This window comes from Aotus nancymaae, unplaced genomic scaffold (genome assembly GCF_030222135.1).
Source record: "Aotus nancymaae isolate 86718 unplaced genomic scaffold, 86718_ANA_hifiasm-v0.15.2.pri h1tg000006l, whole genome shotgun sequence".
NCBI classification, from domain to species: Eukaryota; Metazoa; Chordata; class Mammalia; order Primates; family Aotidae; genus Aotus; species Aotus nancymaae.
In genome coordinates this window covers 23730348-23745648 of record NW_026988417.1, presented here as the reverse complement: position 1 = coordinate 23745648, position 15301 = coordinate 23730348, and the positions used below count along the sequence as shown (strand labels likewise).

Sequence of the window (15301 nt, the reverse complement as noted above, 5' to 3'; positions counted from 1 at the left end):
AGTACTTGGCTCTATTAAATGTACCTGTAACAAAGTTAAAGCTATACATTAAGTTGAGCCTTTTCTATATATGTACTCCAATGGCAGCCAAACATGAATTTCAGACTTGATATCAAGTAAATAGAAATAGTAATGTATAATTTTAGGTTTAAAATCTAATCTGATAATGGTACTTTTACAATGGTAGAAAAACACTTGATAAAAGAAACATACCTAATAGATAAAATTGCTAATTTTGTGAAATTGGACCATTAAGCTGAGGAAATAATGTTGTTTTTAGTAACAATAAAGTGTAATCCACAAAAGAATAGTAACTTGGAAATTAGATTTCCCTAAAGGAGAAGAAATACTGACAAGAAACAAATGAATAGCTATTCTTACAGCTAAAAATAGAAAACAGGTTTTTACTGACGATCAAAATATTCTCTGCTACTAGTTATAGTACTGGAGAGAACTGACTTCCTATTGCTGAGTGGTTTATTGATCTTAATGCTGCAAATATTTCAAAATATTCTGTGGAATTAAAGGATAAATTGAAAAAAATTTAAATATGAAATTGTGGCTTAGTTTAGATGTATGGTATATTCTAATGGTGTATATTTTTTATTTAAGAAGTAGCTAAAATGTTTTCTTGCAGAGTTATGACTGATCAGACTCAGAGCAGATGGGCAGGGCAGTATTGAGTCACTTTAATTAAATTGTAGCTTCATTTGCGGAGGTGGTGGTAGGTTGTTGTCTGCCTTTCTTATATGTTGTTTTATAGATTCTCCCAGTTGTACTCCTCCCAAGATTTTAATTTTTAGAGAAAGTGTGGGGCAGGAACTAATGGATTATGTACGTATTTGTCTATCTGCCTAGTGTTTATTTCTCTAGGTTCTCTTATCAGATACACTATATGATTACTGTTGTTTGAGTTTAGAATATTAGCTCTTTAAAAAGTTTGTCATTGTGATGCAGTTGTAATCTTCCAACTACATCTCAGTTAGAAGATAAAAATCTTTAGCTTAATCAGGAGAATGAGCATTTATGTGCAGCAATGTAAATGGACTGTTTTTAAACAGTTCGTTTGTGGGGAAAGTGTTGAAATTAGAGGTGAGGAAGAAGTCATGGAACGAAAACAGTTTGCTGAGCTTGTAATGCTTTGACATTCAAAGAGTTTCTGAAGTTTTGAAGTCCTGATATTAACAGTGCAAATCTAGAGGCCTTTCAGAGCACTACTTACTCCCACTTAACTCTAGTGGCCAGTTCACATTAACAGTCACAGCTGTGAGAAGTTTGTGTACTTTTATGAATTACCTTGCTTCAATAATATTAAGCAAGAGTTTTAATATTTATTATGATCATGTTTTGTTGTCACTATTTGGCTATTTTGGCATCTTTTTAAAGGGGAAACTGTATGGGAAAGAGTAATATGGTACTGTATTTTATCTTGTTGTCAATTATTCCCATTATCTTCTATCTGAACTGATAATTTATGAATTTTTTCATTGACAAGGTTTTAAGAGCTTTTAAAATGTGTTGAAAAAGTCCCAAGCTGTTAAGTTTTTTTATTTTTATATTGCTTTTATGACTATGGAATTGCTAAACTGAATTAAGGAAAGTTGTATTTCAAAAAATGTAGTACATGCTTTGTAACAATTTAAAGTTTTATGTGAATTAATATTGAGGCTCTAAACAAATAACTGTAGTTACATATTTTGATGACCCTTGATATGACTGTTTCAGACTAATTGTCAACTTTTGAAATATTGGACTTTGCTTTATATTGAGGTTTTGATTCAAATAAGTTTGTTTTTTTTCTTTTTTAAATTTGGGACTTTATTTTCTAGTCCTTTTGTTAAAATGCTGAAACAATAGGCTGAATATCCCAGCCTTTCTGAATTTTCTTAATTCAAAGGCGGTTTAACCTTCCACCACTACTGCTATCATCAAACTCCAAGAATTCTTGACATTTTTATGTTTACGTATGCTTCTGCTCACCGGTGCTAATAGTGATACCCACCAGTTGGTAATAGCCACAGTATTAGGGAAAAAATTCTGATAGAAATATGGCAGTAGACTGGTTTCAAAGTTGTTGTTAGCTCTGCAGTGGGCAAAAGTATAGCTTCCTAACTTTCATAGCCATTCAGTGGATTTAGTGGATGGCCTTTTGAAAAATTACAGTTAGCTGAAAGGCAATTTACACCGTTTGTCCTGGTTATTGGTAGAGCTATCAGCACTGGTTTTTTAAAATAAGTTGAGCTTTTTAGTATCCCGATGGCCTTCAGAATAGCTGTTTTGATGCCTACTTTTAGATCTAGTTAAAATAATCAGGTACTCTGTAGCTTTGAAACCCTCTTGTCTTACAGATGTGGTTAGGTGTTGATGTACCAAATCAAGGTAGTAAACAGTCCAAGATGCAGTTGGAGGCCATCCTGCCCTGCCCTATGCTCTGTGAACTGACCTAGCTAGGCCTTGTTCCTCTATCTGTGAATGCGTGACTCATCGATATGGGCGTTTGTGTTGGGCCCATACCAACCTTGTTTAGTCCCACAGTGTTTTGTTCGCCCCACGGAGGCCAAGAAAGCCGCAGATGAGGCCAAGATGAGATTTGCCCACATAGATGGAGATCATCTGACACTGCTGAACGTCTACCATGCTTTTAAACAAAGTAAGTGTAAATTTGATTGGAGACACTCTTTTGTCTAAATGTCATTTGCAGTGTATAAGATGTTTCTTCATCCTACTTTCATTTATTATCCGTGACAACTTACATTAGAAACCCAGAGGTACTTTAGAAAAACTCCTGACTAGCATTTAAAATAGAAATTGCCAATCTTTTTCAAAGTTGTTTATCCTTATAATCTGGATAAAGCACCAATTGTAGAAAAACTGAAAAATACAGTGATGAAAATGAAAGACTTACATGACATTTACCACTAACATACAAGTTTTTATATACTTTTACTTTTATGCATTTTACATTTTTAAGAATAGTTTTATAGTGCTTTTACAATCATTACTGTAACATTTTTACTAATACAGAACTTTTTACACCAAAATAAGACTAATAGAAAAAATGGATAAGTATGAATGATGGTTCTCAGGCTACAAGTGGTCTGTAAACATGATATGGAAAAGTTCAGATCTACTGTTAGCCCAAGAAATGCATTTTTATTGATAATGAAATACATTACCATTTTCTCACCTGTAAAATTTGCAAATATTAAAAATATTCCTTAGTTGTATGGGAATGGGATTTGTTGTGGTCTTTATGAAAAGTAGATTTTATGTTACCAGGAACTTTAGCAACTTTATACTCTTTAACCCAGAAATAATTTAGAAAGTTATCTTTTGGTGTTCTGTGGACCCTGATTTGATTAAGAATTTCATCCCAGAATTAATTATGATGGTTGAAAAAATTGGCTGCCTAAATGCCCACTGCTAGAAAAATTGTGAGTTGTGCTGTAGACATACGAAGTAATTGCCTTAGCTTTAAATCATGTTATCAGAGAATATTTAGTGACCTGAAAAAATTTGGCAGTGACTTTTAAAGAAACATAATAACAATGAAGTTATTGCTAGCTGCTATTGTTGGAATGTACTATTTACAGAAATTGAGAGGAAGACTTAATAAATTTAAAGGAGAAAAATAGAAATGGAATGCAACCGGATCTGACAAGAGTTTTTTGTTTTTTAACTGATAGTCCTACATCATCACCCTGTACCAAAAATGTGGAATTCCCAGTCGCTAAGTTTGTGGTTTCTTCTCATGAGAATTTGGTTTCCTAATTTATAAAGTTGACATTCCAATTTTGTACGTCTGGTTTTATTTGTAACTCATTTTTATTATCTAATAAAAATCTCATTTGTACTGTGAAAATGGAGCCTGTTGACTTTGGCACATCTCTATAGGGGTGATGGTGAATTTATTTGTCTTGGGGTCCAGAAGTGCTAGAGGGCCAGTGTATGCACCAGAACTAGTATCTAACTTGCTTTACGTCTGTTTCTTACTCAAGAACCCTGATATGAGTTGAATAGAATTGATGACTAGCAGAGAGAAAAAGAATGGAGCCCTTCTCTGCCCTGCTTAAAAAACTTGAGGCAAATACAGGAATTAAGGGAAATGTGGTTAAGAAACAAAAGGCTGAAGACCAGCACGTGGTTTACTTCAGAACATTTATTTAATCTTTCTTGTATCCAAATACTGGTATTACCTAGTGTTAAAGACTGATCCCTGGTTAGATTTACTCAAAAAATCTACCATATTCCTCTTGTATGCGAAACATAACCTATTAAAAGACCATGGTAACTGCTGTAAGAGGGAAGACCTTGAGAAGGAACAGATTCACAGTCAGAGGCAACGTAATAAGTTAGAATGGTGTTACCCACTGACTAGATGTGTGATCTACTTCTGATAAATACATCAAAATACAACTAATAAAACAGAAAAATAGACAAGTACAAATGATGGTTCTCAGGCTGCAAGTGGTCTATAAACAAGAGATGGAAAAGTTCAAGTCTGCTGTTTGCCCAAGAATTCATTATTAGTGAGAGGTACCATGAGCTCTCATTGCCAGAGTGATGGGTAGTCATTGGTGGTTTTTAGGGGTTTGCAGTGTGATGACTTGGTAGAACTGTCCCCATTAGTCAAAGGTGAGGATTTAGCCTTTAATCACTGATTGCTACCTTTTTCAAATAAGGGGAGCTCTTTACAAAAAAAAAAAAAAAAGCAAAAAACTTTGCCACATCCCCACACGTTATTATTTTGATATCTTATATCCATATATATGGATGTGAAAATATTTGAAATATTTTTACTAGTGCTTTTTAAATAATTGTATGTTATTAATTGAAACAGTAAGTATATCTGAAAACATGTTTCTGATACTGGTCAAGATGCTTTACATTAGAGATAAAAGTTACTTACATAGTGATGCTAAAATGTCATGTTGATTAAAATGTCTTATATTATTTATGTAAATAACCCTTTGAAATGCAAAACTAGATTTAAGTTATAATACCTTAATCTGTCTGGGGAGGGGAGATTTCTCTCTAAAAATTAGACAAATAGTTTGTCTAATTTAGATCTTAGCGGTGGTTTACTGTATTGGTGAGAGATAAACAGCTAGAATTACATTAACAAAATGTTCTCAGTTTTAGATTTACCTTTCTCATTATCAGATCATTTCCCACAAGTTTAGAAATACAGTAGAACCATCAGATGTTAGTTATTACTCATTTGTTCTTATCAGATAACTTAGAGTTGCCATTTTTTCATCTGTAGTACATGAGTTCTAAAAATTGAGAACCACACAAAAAAGCTACATTTCAAACCATAGTCTGCAAATCAACAGCCCTTTCAAAAATTGCCTTTTTATTGTCCAGCTTGGGAATTTTCCTGCCTTTTAACTTGTTACAGAGCATCAGCATAAGCAAAATTACCTCTAAAGTGTGCTGTTTTATCTCCCAAAGATACTCAGTGCTTTGGTTTAAATGTCAGTAGCTTCAGAGGGGTACCTTTTATTTCTCATTCAGATCGGTTAATTAATGGGTGTTCTAATATGTTATTGTATTCTTAAATTCAAAGATCTGTTTCCTACCCCCATCCCACCCACTCTTATTTCTGAAATGGGGATGCATTTTCTAATGGAAAACATTTACTTATGTATTTGTTATGTGTCTAAAAAACATTAAGGCAAAGTTATGCACTGTAACTGGTAGAATCCTAGAACCAAAGAGAAAAGAATATGCAGAAGATGAGCATACATCACAGTAGCAAAAGAAGGATCAACAGTTTAAATTTTTGTTTTCTCTCTCCCATTTCGCAATAACCATCTTAGTTTTATATATCAAAGGTCCTCTGAAACAAATAATGCAGTTGTTTGCCGTGACTATCTTTGGCACTTAAAAGGTGTCACTGTAAAATTTTTTTTCATGATACTATAGGTTAAGTTCTTTAAGTGAGCAACACTATCCTAGTTGGACGCTTATCAGGGATTCATCAGTGGAGAAATACTACCCTTTTGATAATACATGTAGTGAAATTACTTGAAGTGCTTAGACTTTGGTCTTGTTTATTAAACATGAGTAGAGATTTCAGGCATCCTTGTAAACTTCCCTCTGTTTCAAACCTTGTTCATAAATTGCTGAGAGGCATGTGTGTTGCAATGAAACTTTGGCCTCTTTAGGTTTGGGGTGCTCTAGCTCAGACATAAAGAACAATTCACAACAGTTGTTTGAAGTTCATTTTTATAACTTTTGTATTTGTTATCTTAATCTAAAGCTTTAGTTTCTTTGAAAATGAACAGGCCATGACTTTTTTTTTTTTTTTTGAGACAGAGTTTCACCCTGGTTGCCCAGGCAGAAGTACAGTGTGCAATCTCGGCTCACCGCAACCTTTGCCTCCTGGGTTCAAGCAATTCTCCTGCCTCAGCCTCCCAAGTTGCTGGGATTACAGGCATGCACCACCACACCTGGCTAATTTTGTATTTTCAGTAGAGACAGGGTTTCTCCGTGTTGGTCAGGCTGGTCTTGAACTCCCAACCTCAGGTGATCCACCTGCCTCAGCTTCCCAAAGTGCTGAAATTACAGGCATGAGCCACCGCACCTGGCTAAACAGGCCATGACTTTTACCAAATTCTCCCAGCCTTCTCTTATCTAATAGACCACCTTTTGGAAACAACTAGGTAGCTGTTAGTGGGCAAAGTAATTCAGTAACAACAGTTAACTCGAAATCATTGTTTTGGCATCCAAATCCAAAAGCCTTGTTACTGTTTCTGATGTTGAATCACACTACAGAGTTTTGAGAAAGTTGGTAATATTGCAGTTCATTTAAAAAAGATGTGGGTAAATCTCCTTTCTGGTTTATTTAGCTTATTCTTCATAACAATTTTTTTTTAATTAGAAAATATTCCTGTGTGGATGATTCATGGTCCCCTCTTTTCTCCCTGCCTTCCACCTTTTAGATCATGAATCGGTTCAGTGGTGTTATGACAACTTCATTAACTACAGGTCCCTGATGTCCGCAGACAATGTACGCCAGCAGCTATCTCGAATTATGGACAGATTTAATTTGCCTCGTCGAAGTACTGACTTTACAAGCAGGGACTATTATATTAATATAAGAAAAGCTTTGGTTACTGGGTATTTTATGCAGGTATGTAGATAATACAGGAATGAATAATTGAATATTCACATGACACTGTTTGATTTCTATTACAGTCCTTTGAATCCACTCAAAAGCAAAAGTGAGTTTATGCATGCTCATAAAAATTAATCTTAAATGTTGTTACATCCAATTTCTTTGAATGAATTAATATACTAAGAAATTTTAAGTATTTAATGAGTAACAAGTTAATGCACTAAATGGCTAAGGTAGTAGTCTAGTTATACAGCAATCTGTTTTAGAATTATTTCACTAATAGAGCCTTTGTTATACAAAATGGAAACTTTGGCTACTTTCAGATGAGATTAGGCATGTGTTTTTTCTGGAATGTGAATATTGATCAGTGCATTAAAGTTTCTCTGAATCTAGGTCTTAATTGGAAATACATTGTCATAACAGAACTAAAAGGAAGCAATTGTCTGAGAGGATCCAAAAGTACATACAGTTGGCTTTAGTCTTTAGAAACTAAGCATCTCCAAATTAAAATAATCAAATACATGGATTTCATTTACAGTCCTCTACAGAGTGAAAATTGATAATTATGACCAAGACCGTGACATACTGCAAACGCCAAAAATGTCTGTTGAGTTAAGCAATAAAGATGAAACATAATTTAAAAGTTTTATTTATTTTAAGTGTGCTGTATTAACAGCTATAATAACAGAAGTAAAAATTGTCAAGTAGATACTGCAAACAATTATTTTAAGGTGTTTAAAAGATAAGAGAAACTTTGAGAAAAACACTAGAAAATTTTGTGATGATAAAATTGAAAACAAATAGTTCATCATTTGACTTGGGATAGGTCTCTTCTGTTTCTTTCTTGTTTGTTCATTCTCTCTTTGGCTATATCTGTTAAGGAAGATGTGGCTTACCTTAAGGCCAGATGGGCTCAGTAGCTAGAATATGAGCCTAAAGACACTCAGTTTCAGAGTCAAAAATCAAAGGAGATTGATGAGATGTCTGTATTTGAATCTAAGTAACAGTAAGAATATTTATTGTGGCATCTTATTATATAATACCTTAGGCTTATTAGAGTTTGGTGAATAATAGGCGTGAACATTTCTTTTTTGAAACTCTTAACTATATTCTTAATATGTATTTTATATGTACTAGCTTCTTTTTGACATGTTCTTTTCTTTTGGGGGGAAAGGGGTGCAGTAGTATCGAGGAGGCAGGGTCTCACTCTGCTACCCAGGCTGGAGTACAGTGACTTCATATCAGCTCACTGAACTTCCCAGGTTCAGGTGATTTTCCTGCCTCAGCCTGCCTAGTAGCTGGGATTACAGGCATCCGCCACCAAACCCAACTAATTTTTGTATTTTTAGTAGAGATGAGGTTTCACCACGTTGGCCAGGCTGGTCTTGAACTCTTGACCTCAGGTGATCCGCCTGCCTCAGCTTCCCAAAGTGCTGGGATTACAGGCATGAGCCACCACACCCAGCTTTAGTTTTCTACCTTAGACATGCATTTTCTGGTAATTGTTTATGTACTTATGGATGGCACCCTGTGCTGAAGAGCCTGCTCTAGATGATCTAAGGCAGGAAAGATCAGATAGTAAATGTTGGGCTCTGTGGACCCATGAGATCCCTGTCAAAACTACCCGACACTGCCTGCCCTTGGAGCATGATAGCAGCTATAGACAAATGGGCATGCATGTGTTCTAATAAAACTTTCCTTATGGACCCTGAAGTTTGAATTTTACATGCTCTTCATGCTTCACAAAATGTTTTTCATATTTTTTTTCTTATTTTTTAAAGATGTATAAATTATTTTGAATTCAGAGACCTTACAAATAGAGGCTATGAGTTGGATTTGACCCACAGGCAGCAGTTTGTTTATTTCTGCTTTTATCAGGCAGTGATAAATAAGTATAGTTATAGAATGAAAAGTAAAAGGTAGACTTGCCTTTCCTAATTATATAGGTAGCTTTACAACTAGCACATCAGAATCATTGTATTAATGATATGTTGGATTTTGGTTTCAGGTGGCACATTTGGAACGAACAGGGCATTACTTAACTGTGAAAGATAACCAGGTGGTTCAGTTGCATCCCTCTACTGTTCTTGACCACAAACCTGAATGGGTGCTTTATAATGAGTTTGTTCTAACAACAAAGAATTACATCCGGACATGTACAGATATCAAGCCAGAATGGTAAGTACACCTTTTGTTCTAATAGTTTTTTGTTAATATTTTGCTCAAAATGGAACCTGACAGTTGGTCATGACTAGAGTCATGGCCTTGCGTTCACTCGTTAAGGATATATATTTCAGTGTGTAGGTATGAGGGAATTGACTGGATGTATTGTTAATCTTTCATACCCTTCCTTTGATAAGTGGACAGTGGAATTGTTGATATTTATGGACAAGATTTGAAGCCAAATGTAAAGTTACATTTGAAGAGCATGAAAAGTTTCTTTAGGGGCCAGGCATGGTGGCTCACGCCTATAATCCCAGGACTTGGGGAGGCCAGGGTAGGAGGATCACTTGAAGCCAGGAGCTCAAGACCAGCCTGTACAATATAGCAAGATCCCATCTCTACAAAAATATATATAGATGTGTACAAAAATTAGCTGGGCCTGGTGGTGCTGCACACCTATAGTCCAGCTACTGGGGAGGCTGAGGCAGGAGGATTGCTTCAGCCCAGGAGTTTAAAGTTGCAGTGAGCTGTGATCATGCCGTTGTATTCTAGGCTGGATGACAGAGTGAGACCCTGTCTCTTAAAAATATTTTTTAAAAAGGTTTTTTTAAAAAAAATTTTAGAGTTTTTTTGGAGCCATTCTCTTGCTATTGTGATTATCTCAAGTCAGTACTGTTTCTTGTTTGCAGAAGTCAACTTTTTTTTAACATTTTATTTGTCCTATTACAATTAGCTCTCAACTATTTATTATTTATATATTTAGGTATTGTGCAGGCATAAAAATAATAGCTCTTTGTGTCTTAACATATTAGCTTTTACAAAATGTAATCAGAACGGATTGTTTTATTTTAGCAAAATAACCCCCACATGTTTGTTTGTTTGTTTGTTTATTTATTTATTTATGCCAGAATCTATTCTGTAACCTGTGATAGGAAATGTTGGCCAAGAGTAGTGGGACTGAAGGCACTTATTCTAGGTGCTGTCACTGCTTTATATTGTACGGCTGCTTTCTTACACAGATTTGGGACTTTTGACAAACTGTGTAGAACATTACCATTTTATCTTAAATGCTTTGTTGAGAAAATAATTGCATAGCTAAACTTTATAAAATATTTCAGTCAAGTGTATTTTGGGGGTATAGAGTTATATTTATAGTTATTAAAACATTGAAAATGAGAAGATCCAATCATTTGAATACCATGATGTTCTCTACACAGAATCTGTCTTATTACTGTATCCTTGGAGAGGCAAGTTAAGATAGTGTGTCAGAGTAAAGAAATCAGTAACTTTATATGTTGTCTTTACATTAATGTATCCTGAGGTTCTTTTTTTTAAGTTTATGGTAAGTCCAACATCAGAAAATTTACATATTACTAAATAAAATACTTAACACATTTCTAAAAGTGCTATTTGTAAGGATTAGTTATTTGTATTTTTATGAGACTTGAATTCATAGATTTGCCTTGCTTCTGTATATTAATGAATAATGTCTATCCTGTTAACAACTCCAGAACTTTAATTAAATGTTAATTTAGTAATTTTCCCCCCTTTCTAAACAGGTTGGTGAAAATTGCCCCTCAATATTATGACATGAGCAATTTTCCACAGTGTGAAGCAAAGAGACAGTTGGACCGCATCATTGCCAAACTTCAATCCAAGGAATATTCACAGTACTGAATTCAGTGCTTGGAACTGAAGCTATTCAGAGGACAGCTTTAAAAGATGAATGAACTCAAAAGTTCAAGTTGTGCTCTTCACGTTGGTTCGATAATGGCCTTTATTTGAAAGCTTTTTAATTTTTCTTTACAGTAAATATTCCATTCTGATTTCATAAATTAAACATTTATGCCTCCCTTTTGTGTTGACACTGTAGCTCATACTGGAAAAGTCGATCAATGTTTTGCAGTTTATTGAAAGTAGTTCTATATATAACAATGTTATAAGCATTTCTTTAGAAATGGTTGAAAATGCTTCTAAAATGTGATTATCGACCATGGTATGCATGATCGTTGTAATTGTTGACATTCCTTTTAGAAGTTGTGAAATGTTACAACTTGTGCTTATGTAGACACAATCTTCTGTCTCAGTACAGAGGCACTGACTTCAATAAAGTCTATTTATACTAATTTTGGCCAAAGCCCTTTGGTATCTTTGTTCTGGTCTCTTAAGTATAGCTGTTTTTCTTTTCAAGTGTGGAGCTTTTTTATTATTATAATTATACTATTACTGCATATTTAGTGTCTTTCCACAAGGAATACTCCTTAGGAAAAGTAGCTGTTAAAGCAGTATTTCTAAGAGCATGGCTTAGTGCTTTGTTAATCAGGATGTGATCCATCTAAATGGGGTAAAGTGTGTATAGTGATCATTTGAAATTGGACCCCAAAAGACAGAATAATGAAAAGAGAGCACTCTGTCTTTCGTAGAGTTCCTTTCATAAGGCTCATAATTTATCATCTTAACTACGTTTTGGTCAGGTGTTTTTATTATACTTAGATAAGCATTTTTAGGACTGTAGCCCCTCAAACATGTTTATTAGTATCAGGTAAGAGGGAATTATATTTTAGATCTCAGTCCATTTTACAAAATTCTTAGTGATAGAAGTTTTATGCAGTATATGAAATAATTTGTATAGTGTGTTAAAATGTACATTTGACCTTCCATTTTCTATACAGACAGTAGACAAGTTGAAAACTTGTCCACTTTCATTTTGGAATGAAAATTGAGGTGTTTTTTGTGGCCCATAAAAAAATTCTTTAATAAATCATTTATTTTCATGTGGAGACTAAATACTGTACTCATTAATGTCTGGACTTCCCTCTTCTTCCCCTTCTCCCTTTGAAAGATTTTGAATGTTAAAGGAAATGTATAGGTTTGTGTCTGGCATTTAAATATACTTGATAACTTTTTCTAGCATGTGACTTAGGGAGTTGGGCAAGTTAACTTTTTGAAACTACTAGTATACTTTTTAGTGTAGGTGGGTTTTACGGAATGATGCCTAGTGGCTTGAAAAAGGTAATGTGCCTTGTACAAGTGCCTCATTTTGTTCTCATGGAATAATTTACATGGTGGAATAATACTTGAGGTTACATTTAAATATTAGTTAGATATTCATGCAACATTAAGCACTGGCAACATTGTCTGCCAGAATCTCTTAAAGTTATGTTGAAAAAGTCTAAGCACTTGGTCAGACTGTTCTCACTGAAAATGGCAGCTTGTACCAGAGGAATATGTTGCCTGTTAATTGAAGCTGCAAGTGTAGTTTGTTGTGTATTTTTATAATCTGAGCATCCAACTTTAAGTAGGTCTCGGTGTGGTGTAATGCATTATTTAATCTTGGGCTGTGTAAAATGTGAAGTTAGACCATTAGGTTTTCTTACAGAGAAACTGCTAAGTGTTAAGAGTTTCAGATATCTAGAACACAGTTTGGTATTTGGCAGAGCTTCTAGGAATAATGGATGTGCATTGAGAGTGGCCACGTAGAAAGAGCAAGCTGAGCTTTTATCATGATGTCTATCCCCCACCATCTCCAATTGTTCTAGGCTGGCTACATCTGACCAAAGCTGAAGATGCTTAGCATTGATGTTATTGACAAAGTTGTGGCTTTTAAAAATGGTCTTCTCTCAACCTCCTTATCTTACAGATTTGGCAGCTGAACACCAAAGTTGTTTCCTTTGTTCACATACAGTTATGACTATCAAATAATTTACTTGTACTATAGAACAAGAAAATTAAATTTTTTAATTCCCTCCAATAATCTTTAGAAGTTTTTTGGAGATTACCTGAAGAGGTCACCTTCCATATCTCAACTTGGAATAGGTGAACTGCTTGTTGTGAATATGGTATAAGGAAAGAAGGCCATCAGCAAATAGAACCATTGACGCTGCAAGTGTTCAGGAAATTTAGCACAACTCGTGAGAAGTGGGACATGATAAAAGATGTCCTACAATAAACCAGTTTAGCCAGAATCCAAAAGTACTCTATACTCACGTTTTTTGTATGGCATATGACTTAGTTCTAGAATTTTAGGTTTATAAGGTACTCCCATACACTTAGAAGTAATTTTAATGGCTATCTTCCGTAACCAGAAACATTAAGAAAAATAATTCATTGCCTTTGAAGGCTGCCTACTAGCTCTTAGAAATGCTAAACTGAAGCTCTTTCTGTGTAACTGCTATCTGGTTCTAATTTTCTCTCCTGGAACATAGTTAAATAAGGCAGTTTGTTCTGTTACTCAATGGCCATTTAGATATTTGGAGTTAACTGTCATCTTCCCTTATTCTTAATTTAGGCTGAATAACCTGTTTTTTTCCCCCTCAACTTTCCTCTTTAACATGGTTTCTAGATACCCTGCACATTTCCTGGTTGACCTCTGCCAAGTGTTCTCTGGATTGCAGTCAGTACTATGGTCTAAGCTGGATAGACCACAGTTGAACTTGCTATTTCCCAGAGGACCAGGCCCACCATCACTTCTGTTACTGCAGCTTCAGATTACATTAACCTTTCAAACAACCACAGCATACTTTTGGTTCATATTAATCTTAATATAAATTTAAGGTACCTAATTATTACTTGAGAATTTTAATCTTTGTGGTTCAGGGCTGAGAAGAGACCTTCACAGACCTTGGGTCATGTTAATCTTTGGATACTTCACCCCACATGTTCAAATGTATCCAGAGCTCATTAATGACATTTTTAAAAATTAAAGGCAGGATAGAAATATCTTAATTATAAATGTTTTCTAACAGTCTCAGAATTCTTGTAATAAGAAACCTACACATGTCAAATGCAGTTTTTATCATCGTTAACGTTTAAAAATGACATTGACAGATTTAGTAAATACTTGTATATAAACATTAATTTGAATGTTGCCATTTCTTTTAATACTAGAGAACGTGATGGGGTTGTTTTCTGGATCTGGGCATTTTTCTTAGTCCCTAATAAATGGGCTATAAGGATTTCTTAAATGATTAACAGCATTTCAGAGCAAGAGTCATGGTTCAGACACAGTTTTTAAAGTTCTGCTTTATTGAGGTATAATTAACATGAACTATACCTTTTATATCTATAGTTTGGTAAAGTTTGAAGACTGTTTGCAGTTGTGTAATTGTCACCACAATCAGTACAGAACATTTTTATCACCCCAGAAAGCTCCCTGTGTCTCTCTGTAGCTAATACCCTTCCTCATATTTCAAGTGTTTGGCAACTTGGGATCATACTATGTGTAGTGTTTTGTGTCTGGATTCTCTCATTTGGCATAATCCTCTCAAGAGTCATCTATTTGACGTATATCAGTGAGTTCTTTATTGCTGAGTAGTATACCATATTTATGCGTTTTCCAGTTGTTTGAAAGTCAGCTTTTTCTAGCTTTTGGCTATTTTGAAGCTATTTGCATATAAATTTTTATATGGGCATGGATAGTTTTTTCTATTAGGTAAATAACTAGGAATAAAGGTTGCTTGGTTGTGATAAATGTATGTTAACCTTTTGTGAGAAACTACTAGTTTTTCAAAATGCTGTATCATTTTGCTCCTCTGCCATCAGCATATAGGTGTTTTGATTGCCCTGTATCCTTGCCAGCATTTCATAATTATCTATTGTATTTTGAACTTTGGTCATTTTAGTAGGTGTATGGTTGTACCTTATGGTTTCAGTTTGCATTTCTCTAATGACTAATCAGTAATGGTGTGGAATATCTTTTCCTGTCCATATTTGCCATTTATATCTCTTAGATGAAGTGACTGGTCATAACTTCTGCCCTTTTTATAATTTGCTTGATTGTTGAGTTTAAGTGTTATTTGTGCATACCATATCTAACTTCTTTATGAGATGATGTGTTTTGCAAATGTTTCTCTAACCTGTTAGCTTATACTGTCATTTCCATAAGAGTTTCTTTGAAGAGTAGAACTCTTTAAAATATTGATGCAGTCCAATATTTGGTTTTTGTTTGTTTTCTTAAAATTGTTTAATGGTTTGTGCTTTTTGGTCAGGGTCCGTTTTGGTGGTATGCTAAGAGGA

The 15301-nt window shown here is 34.5% G+C and overlaps 1 protein-coding gene across 1 annotated transcript in view; it reads left to right on the top strand.

Annotated features, from left to right (window-relative positions):
- DHX15 (DEAH-box helicase 15) overlaps window positions 1–12073 on the top strand; it is a 55326-nt gene extending 43253 nt beyond the window's left edge. The window contains exons 11-14 of the mRNA XM_012472402.2: window positions 2528–2650; window positions 6948–7138; window positions 9132–9301; window positions 10846–12073. Coding sequence (XP_012327825.1) covers window positions 2528–2650; window positions 6948–7138; window positions 9132–9301; window positions 10846–10963 — 602 coding nt within the window. The 3' untranslated portion in view covers window positions 10964–12073. The remainder of the gene's footprint in view (window positions 1–2527; window positions 2651–6947; window positions 7139–9131; window positions 9302–10845) is intronic.
- Window positions 12074–15301: the final 3228 nt, after the last annotated feature.